Below are 13,574 nucleotides of genomic sequence, written 5' to 3'. Positions count from 1 at the left end.
TCGTCAGTTTTAAGTTTCCTTCTTTCAATGACTCAGATATCTTAGAATAGTTTGAAAAGTTTGTTGTGTTCTTATTTAGAGCTTGTACAATGAGTTGTCGGTTGTGTTGTATTTCTCTCATAGACGCTGTTTCTTTCGACATTTTTATTCTAGATAAAATATGCTTCCAATAGAAAAAGAAAATTCAAGAGTTGCTACAACTAAACCATTAGATGAACTTTTTACTAATGTCGGTCAAAAGTTTGAGACAGAGACCGTAAAGCATGAAGGCTATCGTTTTGACTACCCGTTAAGATGGTTAAGAGACCCATCTGTCACAAAAGCTATTGGCTTTCGTAGAATGAAGTTTGTGTCTGTAGAAGATAAAAGTTTTCCATTTATTGTAAGGTTTCATATAGATTATATATCTGAAGGGAAACGAAAAATGTGGGAAGAAATTGAGCTAATACAAGTTGACCTTTCATCTTCTCTACAGACTGCGTTAAAAAATATAGAAGATAAAATAAATTCATGTTATGCAAAATATGCTGATGAATATGCAAATACCGAGAGCACACTTTATGTGAGAATTGTATATGACAAACAAAATTCACAAGTGTCATTTCAAATCTACGAAGACAATCCAAAGAAAGACGAACAAATATATACAGAATTCACTGCAATGTCATGGTATTATTTGCAAAGAATGTTAAATCAGAAAGTCGAACTTCCTTTAGCAAATATTTACAGTCGATATGCAAGAGATGAACCATATTTATTTAAAGATGTTTTCGACCCAGCTGCTATTATTGTTCATGCTTCATTTTCTGGCGCCCAAAACTCTTTCTTATGCTTGGCAAATGACTTTTACGAAAAACCTACAAAGTTATACGAACCACCAAGTGGAAGTATTTCAGACTTTCAAGTATGGTTTACTACAGATGGAAGAAAAAGAATAATTCCATTATACCATGTGTTTTACTTAGAACTTAGTTTCATATACAACTACTATCGAACGGTAAAAATATAATTTTAATACGGTTGAGGTGTTGGATTTGGTTGCCAACTAGACTGTGGTGCAGGTTCAGGCTGTTGTATAACAGGAGCTTGTTCTTCTGGTTCAGGGTCTTTAGGTATAATACCAACAAACTGACCTACTCTTTTACCAATATTTTTGACACCGTTCCAAATTCCTCTTCCGACAGATTTTATTCCATTCCATATACCTCTTCCAACATTTCGAAAGAAGTTTCCTATTCTTCCAAAGAAACCCATTTTACTATATGTAAAAATCTAATGTCCGCCTAGTCTCTTACGTTTCCTGTTGAGTTCCATAGCATTCTTTAACTGGAGCTCATACATTCTGTTTCTCCTCTGGTAGAAAACATATTCTGGGTCAACTCCTGTGTTCGCGTCATCTGCATAGAGTTGTTTATATCCCACTTCAGGGTTTGTATAAAACTCTTTCCATCTCATATTTGCATACCATGGTGGCAAACCTAACGCAGCGTCATTTGACATGGCAGTTTGCATTTGTACATCTGTTGGCACTTGACCATAGTTTGCCATTGCAGTTTGTATTCTAACTTCATTTGGAATATTCTCTGGGTTTGGTTGTCCAGGTTGCTGTGCATTCGCTAAGTTCTGTGCGTCCATTTAATATTAGATAAAAATATCTCTTACGAGTACATATACTGAACATTTGCAGGCATTGGTTCATCTTCATATTCTCTATATCTTTCTGCCACGTCAAATAAGTAAATGACACAATGGAAAAAACCTAAAACAAGTAGTCCTATTTCAAACCACATTTACTTACTAGTAAAATTTCTTTGTTATGACACTTTCTCCAGTTTATAGGACCTCTCTCATATTCTATCTTATCGTATCTAAACTCATAGTCATGTATGTCCTCTAACCATCTCATGACACTTTCCAAACCACTTTTATCGGATGTAAAGTAAAAGCATGGATGGTTATGTAAAACGTCTAAAGTTTCTAAAGAGTCTCTCAAAGTCCAGTCTACTTGGTATTGAAAATCCCATGTGTTATAGAACGGCGGGTCCACTATAAAGAAAACATTTTCCTTGTCTTTATATTTTTCATACAACTCTGTCCAATGACATCTCACAAACTCTATACCCTCAATATATTTTTCTATGTCCTCTTTGAAAACATTTGTATAGTTAAGATATAAAACTTTTGACATAAGTGTTTCAATGTCATGAACTCTTATAGCACCACTATATAATAGTCTAGCAGATATACTATCCCAGTCTATATATTCTGCTTTTTTCAAAACCTCTCTCACAATATTTTTCTTATCTAATGGTATACGTTCCATCTTACCTATAGGTATCTTTTCTTTTAACTCTTTCAATATTTTGTTTGTGTCTGGTATATGTTTGAGACGGTTCATATAGTTGTCGAAGTCATTGCATATAATCTTTGAGTCAGGAAATATTATATGGCACAAATGGGATATATAGAAACTTCCACCGAACAAATCTACAAATGTTAGACCATTCGGTAGTTTCTTAAGTTCTCTCAATATAATATCTTTACATCTACTCTTATTTCCAAAGAACGGTAACGGTGGTTTTGTAAAATTCATTTATATATAATAATAAAAATGTTTTTTCCTGAAAAGTGACAGAAAAGTGACAAAACATGTACGAAGAAGTCTTGAAAATTCAAGAGGGTAGAAAAGAGGTTAGAAAAGAGGTTATATCTAACCTTCTACCCTAAACATTATTTTTGTCTGATTTTACGAAGAAGTCTTGACAAAACATGAAAACATATATAATTTGTGAAAAGCTCCTGGAAGACCCGTATATAAGAACTTCATTTATACTAAACATCTTCGGGGCTAGAGGGCACGAAGTGCCTGGAAGCCCCACTACCTTTTTTTTTTTTTTTTTTTTTTTGTAGGATCTACAATTTTATACCAAAAATGATCCAAGGAAGAAAATTCGAAAAGCTTGGGATTCATATTTCCCGACAAATTTAGCTAAAGAAAAATGTAAGTTTCAAAGTACTAAGCTTGATGCAAGAGAATATAATTATCATGTTTCATCATGTAACTTTGACTCGGTAAATACACAAGGTTCTGTTCATTTTCGAAACAAACAACACTGCTATCAAATTTCTTATTGAAACTACACTTTTTAATAACTGCAGCAACACAGCAAATGGTGGGTGTATTTCATATATTCAAGAAGGCGAATTTATTCAAGATCGAATTTGCAGTTATTCTTCCAGAATTGATAGTGAATATGACTACGGTGTTTATTGCTTCATTCATGTAACACATTTATCCGAATTTAAAAATTTTATTCATGATAGTTTTATTAGCAAGAGTGGATATAAAGATTATTTTACCAATGGATTCGGAAACATTTTTTTGCAAAATGGTAAAATTCAAATTAAATCGATTAACATATCATATGCACGTATAATGCGTGATGATTTTTACATAATTTCATCTGATTCAGCTAAATCTAATACTTCATTTTCTACCTTTTTTAACGCAACAAGCGGTCATAGAAAAAGATTCTATAAAAACAAAGTTCAATTTTTTGAACAATTATTTGATTATCGACTTCTTTTAAACTAGCTAAAATAACATATTCATGATCTGTATTTTTTTCATATAATTATTTATTTAATATTGAAATGCAATATATTCAGACTCTAAAGATTAAGGAGATACCATAGGATCATTAAAAGAATATAACATCGCACAAAGCAGAGGTAAAGGATGAACATATACAGGGGGAGGCATCAACCTTGATAATGATAAATTCTGTAAAGGAGATTAACACAACCTCAGAACTTCAGGAGGTGGTTCATGATGTTTTGGTAGTGGAACATCTGATGATTATGTTTCAGATAGTAGAAGTTGTTACATTTAGTGGACATGAAGTTTGTGTTTCTGTCATCAAAGAATCAAAAAATAGATAATATATCTTTCAAAGCCCAAAGAGATATCTCAGTCCACTTTTCAGGATAGAAATTCGAAAGAACAGTTATTCTTGATTGCCTATTGTTTTAGAGAAAACTTCAATGCGATAAAGTTTATCAAGAAATGCATCAATTTCGAAAACACAATTAAACAATGAAAAATTAAGATTAAACTCATTCTTACTAGTTAAAGTGTGTTTGGTAGATGTTGTTTTGTATTTGTATTTAAAACTTCTACTCTATTATTAGAATTTGTTTGAGTTTCTTTCGCAGATAAGATTATTCTTATGATTAGAATTGTATTGTAATTGAGTGTGAAGTGTAAAATATGAATGAATTCTTAGATTCTTGTAAATCTTGAAAATAAAAAAATGCCAACATAAATTTTTATAAAAAATACCAAAAAAGTGACATAAAATGTTTTGATTGTCAACTTCAAGGGATTATATATCCCTTGATAAAGATAATGTCTTCGCAATTTTAATTATACAATTGTTGTAAACAGAAATTCATCAAAAGTGACACCTCAGAAAAGCTAAAATATTGAATTTTTGGAACTTTTGATAGAGCACGTTTTTAAATATTAATTTAAGTAAATGTATATTTTGTAAAGATTCTTTTTAATAAAAAAATAAAATTTTGAAGAAGAACACAAAATCTTCTGAAAAATAATATCACATAAACTCATATTATTTTCTAATATATAACTATTTTATATAAAAATCAAATTCAATGATCTTAAAAGCGAAGGATAAACCTCAAAATTTACGAATATAATGAGTGGGAATATAATGCTTATCTATCATAAAACCATATGAAATATTCCCACTCATTATATTCGTAAATTTTGAGGTTTATCCTTCGCTTTTAAGATCATTGAATTTGATTTTTATATAAAATAGTTATATATTAGAAAATAATATGAGTTTATGTGATATTATTTTTCAGAAGATTTCATTCTATATGCCTATGAAAAGTACTCTCAAAACTAACTTTTTCCTAATTATAATTAAATCTAGAATATTGTATTATGCTTAGTATTATTTCATTTTTCTCATTCAATTTAGAATTTACAAATGTCAAAAAATTGAGAGTTGTCACTTTTGATGAATTTCTGTTTATTACACAATCTTTACACTTAAATAATATTATGTCCATATTAAATAAAAACAATCCTTTGTGCGCTAAACGAAATTTTAGAAGTAATTCATTCAAATATTTTTATGAAATGTATGAAAATGAAACATTTGTTAAGACAGTTCTTCGATTCAGGTCCAAGTCTTGACACTTGGACACTTTTTTATGAAAATTCAGTTATCACTGAAAAACACACTGAAAATGAAAAATTTAATCCAACAACACAAGGAAATTATTATGTTACAACATGTTTATTCAATGAATTTAAAGAAGTTGTTGTCTATATAGACATCAATGATCAAACAAAACTTCTTATTTCTATTTCTGGATTCAATGGCACAAAAACTCCATCTCGAACAGTTTCTTCTTATAAAGGAAGTTGTGTTATCTATCGAACATGTGCCACAAAATCTATACAATCACAATCAGGATATGAAGGAGTATTTTTATGTTCATATATGTCATCATCAAATACAAACAACAAAAACATTTTTGAAGATTCAACAGTCTTTGATTGCGGAGAAATAGATAAAGGAGATTCAATTAATCATTTAAGATACGGAAATCTTAGTTATTCACGAAATAACATAACAAATAACAAATGTTATGAAGATGTTTTACTTGATATTTATTCAGAACAGAAATACAACAACAGTCAATCATCTTTCATTGATAACAAAGCAAACTCTAGATGCTTTTTTATTTTTAATACTGGTCCACATCAATTTTATTTATGTAATATCATTAGAAACAATGCTAGTCAATATTGTTTTAATTTATATCAAGCAACAGTTACATTTGAATCTTGTTCAATCAAAAATAATAATTGTACACAAACATTTTATTTTTGGTCATCAAGTTCAGCTACAATCATTAATAGTGATTATGATGGACAAACATCAAGTGCAACAATAACATACTCAATAAACAATTTATACAACAAATTATCACATCTTTCTACAGGACTTTGCGAAGCAAAAAATAAAATTGAAAATAATTTTGAAGAAGAAAATGAGATAAAAAAATTCAACCAAATGAAAAATTTTTGCATCTCCCAATATTTAATCAACTACCAGTGTCAACATCTTCTTAGCATTTCTCATATTCCTTCATATTCAATTTTATCGCTGATTAACTAAATAAACTAATTTTCAAATTTTTAATAATAAATTAATATTTCCAATTTCTGTTTTCAATCGATCAGTTGGATATACAAATCCAGATCTCCCACTTGGTTGATTAGTTTCACCACCATATAGATATCATCCACCACTTTTAGAAGGAAAACTTGACTATAATATTCCTTTATCAAAGTTTTTTCCTGTATCAGTCTCAGTTTATAACCGCAAAGATTATTTTTGCCTGTAGATCCGATAAATAGAAAGATATCAACATTTCTTGAAATTGTAATAGTTGATTCTGCATATACACTATATCCATCAGAGTACTAATAGACTTGTCATTGAGAATCATATGCTTCAAATATATATTTTCCAGGATCTAAATTTATTTTGATATATGTGGGATAATAAGTGCTATTACGTGGATAAAAAGAATTTGCATGATATTGTGGGCATATAGGAGAATAATTTTGATAAACTTTACTTGTATCTTGGATAGAACATTTTCCATATCGAAAATTATTTGCTCCAGTCATGAATTACTCAGTACAATTTGAAAAGTTTTATAATGTATTAATAAGATCTAAAACAATTTCATAATGGCGTGATTTAAGATTAATATTTTCAATTAGGATTTATTAGAATGACAATAGTAAATTTTGATAAAACAAATGTATTTACAAAGGGATATTAACTAGACAAAGATGCCAATTGAATAGTAAATCATTTTTTAATTTGTCATGAACGAATATGACAACTTTAATATATGATAAAGTCATATCTTCTTAATTCAAGTGTAAAAGATGCAAAACTTAACGTTAAACATGAAAATAATAGTTACATTTTTGAATATCCATGTGTTAACTATTATGAATGCACATATTATGTTCTTGAAATGCAGCCTGGAATCTATAAGTTTGAACTTTATGGTGCATCAGGTGGCAGCGGCAGTGGGCATGTTCCATCATATCGATTTCCCAATGGAAGCTGTATTTCACAAGACAGAGTTAAACGTGTGAATGGAAATACTGTCTGCAAACAATTACCAAGTACTGGAGGTGCAGGTGCATATATTTCTGGCTACTCAGTTCTTTTTCATCCAATGAAAGCTTTTGCTACAATTTGAGGAATGGGATATTTTGATCAAAGAAATTCTAATTGTTATAAATCTTTTAGTTTATCTTGCATGAATCGAGGTGGTTATGGTGGTGGTGGAAGTTCTCCTGGTTACGCATCAGGATCAGGAGGTGGCCAAACCGCTGTCAAATTTGAGAAAAACGACCTTTTTCATCGTGTAATTGTTAGCGGTGGTGGAGGCGGTTCTGACAACGGTGGTGGCACACTTCAACAGTCTGATGACGGCTCCGGAGGTGCAGGAGGTCTCGAAGCGCAAAGATTTAATATAGACTGTATGTATATTGAAAATTTATCCGCAAATTCTACTTTTGGATTCAGTTTTGGGCAAGGAGAATCTTCTCGCACAGATGGTTCGAAGAATCCATATGGAATCAAAACACCACATGGATTCACAGACAGAGGAAGTGCAGGTGGTGGGTGGTATGGTGGTTTTTGCAGTCATCACAATAATGGTGGTGCTGGTGGAGTTTCTTCTTGGGTTCTGTCAGACAATGCAATTCTTCCGAAAGGAGAATTGACTTTTTATGACGAAAACTATGAAGAAATTGGTCAAGATCGTTATGCATATGATACTTCTGTATCGTTCAAGTTTTTCGATGTTCAGCATGAGTCAGGTGTATGGGAAGGACACGGAAAACTAATTATAACATACTATCCTCTAACTAGTCATTGTTTACATTATATCCATTTTAATTGTAATGCTATTATGTATGCTTGTAGTCTTTCTTAAAGATCTTTTTAATAAAACATTCCACAGTTATTTTTCATATAAAATGATAATCAATAATTGAGGATACTAGCTTTCTATGCAATTTTAAATGCAAAGCAACAATACTCACAATGCTTATCTAAATTTCAATTGAGATTTATAAAAGTGACATAAATATTGTTATTGAGATTGCATCCTTTTAGATAACCATTAATTTCTCTTTACTTTCTTATCGAAAAAAATCATACAAATGCCCAATTTCGGAGGAATTGTAAAATATTCGTAAAAAATTGAATTTAATAAAATTAATTACTTTATTGAAGTCTACTTCGTCAATGTAAAAACAAAAGTTATTTGTATGATAATGTTATTTTGATAAAAACAAAGATTCTCACATGAAATAAAATCTGCAATACAAGTGATGATGCAAAAACCACTTCCTTTATGACCAAATCTACTCATAGCTCCATCTGGTTCTGTAAATTGTTGGCTTCCATTAAGCATTATTGTATTTTCAAATCTCCAATCATATGAAATGCTTTCACAACCTTTGAAACCAGAAATATATGAGCTTCCTCCGCCCCCTGAGCTATCCTCATCCCAATGATATCCAGATCCACCGTCATACCATCCAGCGCCCCCTGCACCAGCCATATCTGTTGATGTTCCAGGTGAACAATTTGCTCCAATGCCAAATTCTCCATTGAATTGTCCTTTTCCTCCTGAAGTTTGATTTGCGCCTTCTCCGATAATGGAATCTGATTCATCAAAACGTGTTCCATTATGTCCAACTAATCCACCTGCATATCCCATTTTATCATAATATATAGCACCTCCTGGAGCACCGCTGACAATTACTCTTGATCTCAAAATTGAGATATTCAATCGAATGTCTGTAGATCCATCGCTGCCAATACCTCTTTTGCCATTATTATATATCCCAATAATAGTACTATTGCCTCCCCCGTTATTACCACCATAGCCATATAATTCATTTGAATGTTGAGCAACACCTCCAACAAAAATATAAAATTCTTCTGTTTTGAATGTATATCGATCTCCTCTCACATATGCACCACCACCAATTCGTCCTGCTCCCCAAAGTTCATATCGATATAAACCTTTTTCAATTCTTACTTTATAAGGTGGACAATATATTTGAGATTCACATTGATATGAGAAATAATACTTTTTTCCATATCTATGTGTTATTGAAACATCATAATTCAATAAGGAAAACTTATTTTAATCCTCATTAATTTTTTTACTTGTATCTTACAAAGATATTTTAATTGATATTATGTAGGATCTACAATTTTATACCAAAAATGATCCAAGGAAGAAAATTCGAAAAGCTTGGGATTCATATTTCCCGACAAATTTAGCTAAAGAAAAATGTAAGTTTCAAAGTACTAAGCTTGATGCAAGAGAATATAATTATCATGTTTCATCATGTAACTTTGACTCGGTAAATACACAAGGTTCTGTTCATTTTCGAAACAAACAACACTGCTATCAAATTTCTTATTGAAACTACACTTTTTAATAACTGCAGCAACACAGCAAATGGTGGGTGTATTTCATATATTCAAGAAGGCGAATTTATTCAAGATCGAATTTGCAGTTATTCTTCCAGAATTGATAGTGAATATGACTACGGTGTTTATTGCTTCATTCATGTAACACATTTATCCGAATTTAAAAATTTTATTCATGATAGTTTTATTAGCAAGAGTGGATATAAAGATTATTTTACCAATGGATTCGGAAACATTTTTTTGCAAAATGGTAAAATTCAAATTAAATCAATTAACATATCATATGCACGTATAATGCGTGATGATTTTTACATAATTTCATCTGATTCAGCTAAATCTAATACTTCATTTTCTACCTTTTTTAACGCAACAAGCGGTCATAGAAAAAGATTCTATAAAAACAAAGTTCAATTTTTTGAACAATTATTTGATTATCGACTTCTTTTAAACTAGCTAAAATAACATATTCATGATCTGTATTTTTTTCATATAATTATTTATTTAATATTGAAATGCAATATATTCAGACTCTAAAGATTAAGGAGATACCGTAGGATCATTAAAAGAATATAACATCGCACAAAGCAGAGGTAAAGGATGAACATATACAGGGGGAGGCATCAACCTTGATAATGATAAATTCTGTAAAGGAGATTAACACAACCTCAGAACTTCAGGAGGTGGTTCATGATGTTTTGGTAGTGGAACATCTGATGATTATGTTTCAGATAGTAGAAGTTGTTACATTTAGTGGACATGAAGTTTGTGTTTCTGTCATCAAAGAATCAAAAAATAGATAATATATCTTTCAAAGCCCAAAGAGATATCTCAGTCCACTTTTCAGGATAGAAATTCGAAAGAACAGTTATTCTTGATTGCCTTTTGTTTTAGAGAAAACTTCAATTCGATAAAGTTTATCAAGAAATGCATCAATTTCGAAAACACAATTAAACAATGAAAAATTAAGATTAAACTCATTCTTACTAGTTAAAGTGTGTTTGGTAGATGTTGTTTTGTATTTGTATTTAAAACTTCTACTCTATTATTAGAATTTGTTTGAGTTTCTTTCGCAGATAAGATTATTCTTATGATTAGAATTGTATTGTAATTGAGTGTGAAGTGTAAAATATGAATGAATTCTTAGATTCTTGTAAATCTTGAAAATAAAAAAAATGCCAACATAAAATTTTCCAAAAAAATACCAAAAAAGTGACATAAAATGTTTTGATTGTCAACTTCAAGGGATTATATATCCCTTGATAAAGATAATGTCTTCGCAATTTTAATTATACGATCTTTACACTTAAATAATATATTATGTTCATATTAAATGAAAACTATTCTTTGTGTACTAAACGAAATTTTAGAAGTAATTCATTCAAATATTTTTATAAATTATATGAAAATGAGACACTTATTGATACTATTCTTGGATTCCGGTCCAAGTATTGATACTTGGACACATTTTTATGAAAATTCAGTTATCACTGAAACTCACACTAAAAATACAAAATTAAATCCAACAAAAGTAGGAAATTATTATGTTACAACATGTTTTTTCAATGGATTTGAAGAAGTTGTTGTCAATATAGACAAAGGAGATCAAACAAAACTTCTTATTTCTATTTCTGGATTCAATGGCACAAAAACTCTATCTCAAACAGTTTATTCTAATTTAGGAAGTTGTGTTATCTATCGAACATGTGCCACAAAATCTATACAAACACAATCAGGATCTGATATTGATGGAGTATTTTTATTTTCATTTATATCAAATCCAAACAACAAAAACATTTTTGAAGATTCAACAGTCTTTGATTGTGGAGAAATAGATAAAGGAAGTTCAATTAATGATTTAGTATACGGAAATCTTAGTTATTCACGAAATAACATAACAAATAACAAATGTTATTCTGGTGTTTCACTAAATATTTATTCAAAACAGAGATACAACATCAGTCAATCATCTTTCATTGATAACAAAGCAAACTATGAATGCTTTTATATCTATTGGAGTGGTTCACATCAATTTTATTTATGTAATATCATTAGAAACAATGCTAGTAGATGTTTTAATTTAAATCAAGCAACAGTTACATTTGAATTTTGTTCAATCAAATATAATAATTGTCCACAAACATTTAATTTATCTGGTTCATGTTCAGCTACAATCATTAATAGTGATTATGATGGACAAACATCAAGTGTAACAACAAAAAATCCAACAAACAATTCATACAACAAATTATCACATCTTTCTACAAGACTTTGTGAAGCAGAAAATAAAATTGAAAATAATTTTGAAGAAGAAAATGACATCTCCCAATATTTAATCCCCTACCAACATAATCATCTTCTTAATATTTCACAAATTTCATCATATTCAATTTTATCGCTGATTAAATAAAAAAAATTTCCAAATTTTAATAATATCCCATTTTTAAGGCTCAGCTGACTATTTACCTGCTCGAGTTCTGAAACAAAGACAAATGAAAACAGACAAAACTATTGATGAAAAGGATTAATATCGCGTTTCTAACAAGGATGGTGACTATTTATTTACCAGCATTTGCTCGTGTTCTGAAAAAAAGGCAAATGAAAACTAATCATAACATTGAAGAGAAGGATTACAGCTCTGGTTGCACACAGTCAATTTTTAATATTGAATATATCTGTCAATTAGAGTTTTCATGACTTATTATTAAAGTTATTATATTAGTGTAATTTGAGCTGTAATATTATGTTATGATGCATGAGAAAGTATTGCAAGAAGAATTGATTAATAAGCTAGGGGAAAAAATCGTTTGCAAGCATTCAAATTTTCAGAACTTATGAGAGAAGCATATGAACGAATGCATTTTTCAAATCATTCACTTTTTGTTCTTGATGAACAAAACAATTTGTTCTCAGTTTATAATTTTTGTGAAGATATCGAACTTCGAAAATATTTATCTGAACTTTCATTAAAATTCAAAGAAGGGTTGATCAAAGAAGAAGACTTTGTTCGTGAGACATATTTATCATTTCGACTTGCATATCATATCATAGTTGTCGAATCTACTAAATATCTTTCAATCATCTCATGCAAAGCTCATGTGAACATTATGAGGTCAGTTGAAGTTCTTTTCCATGCAGTTATGTCAGTTTTGATCACACACAACCACAGTAAGTTAATTCATGTTAAATCAACAATCGAATATGAAGATATTATGTATGTTCAAAATCATTCATCAAATTCAGCAACAATTGAACGAAATTCACAAGGAAACATCAAGATTTATGGCAATTTGTTTGGAAAACGATGCAGTAATGAAGTTGAGAAAGATTTATTTGAATCAATTGATAAATATCAAATCAACAAAAACATAAATGAAATCTCAGAATTCATTCTTCCATTTTGGATTTCAAATCATGAATGTTACTTTTTACTTATAATTGGTCGATAGGGACCATACACTTTTTTCCGATTGTCAGATTTTCAGATACACTTTTTTCCGGTCCAAAATTGGGTGTATCAGAGATCTCCATATACAAACATGCTGGAGACAAGTGAGTTATATAATATTGATCAGCATATTTTTTTATATTATATGAGAGACTTAGAGCAGATTGACACAAGATATGAAATTATGCTACCCTAATTAAAGTTAATATAGATTCACAAATAATAAAATATTCATATATGTTTAAAATAAGATTGTTTGATGATATAGTCATATGTTTACTCATTGTATATAAAGAATAAGATATAAGAATCTAATGAAAATATGAGATATTTCATACGCAATATGTTTATAAGGTTTTATTGAACGAGTATATGAGATATTGATATGTGTGTGCAAGCTTAATTGCTAATTTATTAAAAGGGATAATTTGGAGATTGTGAAATTATGTGATATCGAATGGATAATATAAGTATTAGATCTAAATATGTCTGGATATGATAGATTATATGTGTTTATTGAATATATTTAAATATTAGGAGTTAAT

General features: G+C 29.8%; 8 protein-coding genes across 8 annotated transcripts, besides 3 other annotated features; 5 read left to right on the top strand and 3 right to left on the bottom strand.

Annotated features, from left to right (window-relative positions):
- Window positions 1-22: part of a mobile genetic element that runs on past the window's edge.
- Window positions 23-160: 138 nt separating this feature from the next.
- On the top strand, window positions 161-790 carry TVAGG3_0637510 (uncharacterized protein; the record flags this gene model as incomplete). Its single annotated transcript, XM_051241094.1, has 1 exon — window positions 161-790. A coding segment is annotated over one exon (630 nt), but the record flags the coding sequence as incomplete, so codon positions are not given.
- Window positions 791-1,011: 221 nt separating this feature from the next.
- TVAGG3_0637500 (serine threonine-protein phosphatase family) lies at window positions 1,012-1,254 on the bottom strand (the record flags this gene model as incomplete). Its single annotated transcript, XM_051241093.1, has 1 exon — window positions 1,012-1,254. One exon carries the CDS (start codon window positions 1,252-1,254, stop codon window positions 1,012-1,014), a length of 243 nt encoding a protein of 80 aa, XP_051087680.1.
- An 18-nt stretch (window positions 1,255-1,272) lies between these two features.
- TVAGG3_0637490 (uncharacterized protein) lies at window positions 1,273-1,635 on the bottom strand (the record flags this gene model as incomplete). The annotated part of the gene is made up of 1 exon (XM_051241092.1): window positions 1,273-1,635. One exon carries the CDS (start codon window positions 1,633-1,635, stop codon window positions 1,273-1,275), a length of 363 nt encoding a protein of 120 aa, XP_051087679.1.
- A 2,800-nt stretch (window positions 1,636-4,435) lies between these two features.
- Window positions 4,436-4,473: a mobile genetic element.
- A 556-nt stretch (window positions 4,474-5,029) lies between these two features.
- Window positions 5,030-5,066: a mobile genetic element.
- Window positions 5,067-5,537: 471 nt separating this feature from the next.
- TVAGG3_0637460 (uncharacterized protein) lies at window positions 5,538-6,218 on the top strand (the record flags this gene model as incomplete). Its single annotated transcript, XM_001299902.1, has 1 exon — window positions 5,538-6,218. One exon carries the CDS (start codon window positions 5,538-5,540, stop codon window positions 6,216-6,218), a length of 681 nt encoding a protein of 226 aa, XP_001299903.1.
- Window positions 6,219-6,966: 748 nt separating this feature from the next.
- On the top strand, window positions 6,967-7,326 carry TVAGG3_0637450 (glycine-rich protein family; the record flags this gene model as incomplete). Its single annotated transcript, XM_001299903.1, has 1 exon — window positions 6,967-7,326. One exon carries the CDS (start codon window positions 6,967-6,969, stop codon window positions 7,324-7,326), a length of 360 nt encoding a protein of 119 aa, XP_001299904.1.
- Window positions 7,327-7,386: 60 nt separating this feature from the next.
- TVAGG3_0637440 (glycine-rich protein family) lies at window positions 7,387-8,069 on the top strand (the record flags this gene model as incomplete). The annotated part of the gene is made up of 1 exon (XM_001299904.2): window positions 7,387-8,067. The coding sequence occupies one exon, from the start codon at window positions 7,387-7,389 to the stop codon at window positions 8,065-8,067; it is 681 nt and encodes a 226-aa protein (XP_001299905.1).
- Window positions 8,070-8,370: 301 nt separating this feature from the next.
- Window positions 8,371-9,763, bottom strand: TVAGG3_0637430 (glycine-rich protein family; the record flags this gene model as incomplete). The annotated part of the gene is made up of 1 exon (XM_001299905.2): window positions 8,371-8,859. The coding sequence occupies one exon, from the start codon at window positions 8,857-8,859 to the stop codon at window positions 8,371-8,373; it is 489 nt and encodes a 162-aa protein (XP_001299906.1).
- A 259-nt stretch (window positions 9,764-10,022) lies between these two features.
- On the top strand, window positions 10,023-13,324 carry TVAGG3_0637420 (uncharacterized protein; the record flags this gene model as incomplete). Its single annotated transcript, XM_001299906.2, has 1 exon — window positions 10,915-11,991. One exon carries the CDS (start codon window positions 10,915-10,917, stop codon window positions 11,989-11,991), a length of 1,077 nt encoding a protein of 358 aa, XP_001299907.1.
- Between the last annotated feature and the right edge of the window lie 250 nt (window positions 13,325-13,574).

The sequence above is a fragment of the Trichomonas vaginalis genome, chromosome III, assembly GCF_026262505.1.
Source record: "Trichomonas vaginalis G3 chromosome III, whole genome shotgun sequence".
Lineage (NCBI taxonomy): Eukaryota > Parabasalia > Trichomonadida > Trichomonadidae > Trichomonas > Trichomonas vaginalis.
This window is presented reverse-complemented; position numbering and strand designations above follow the sequence as displayed.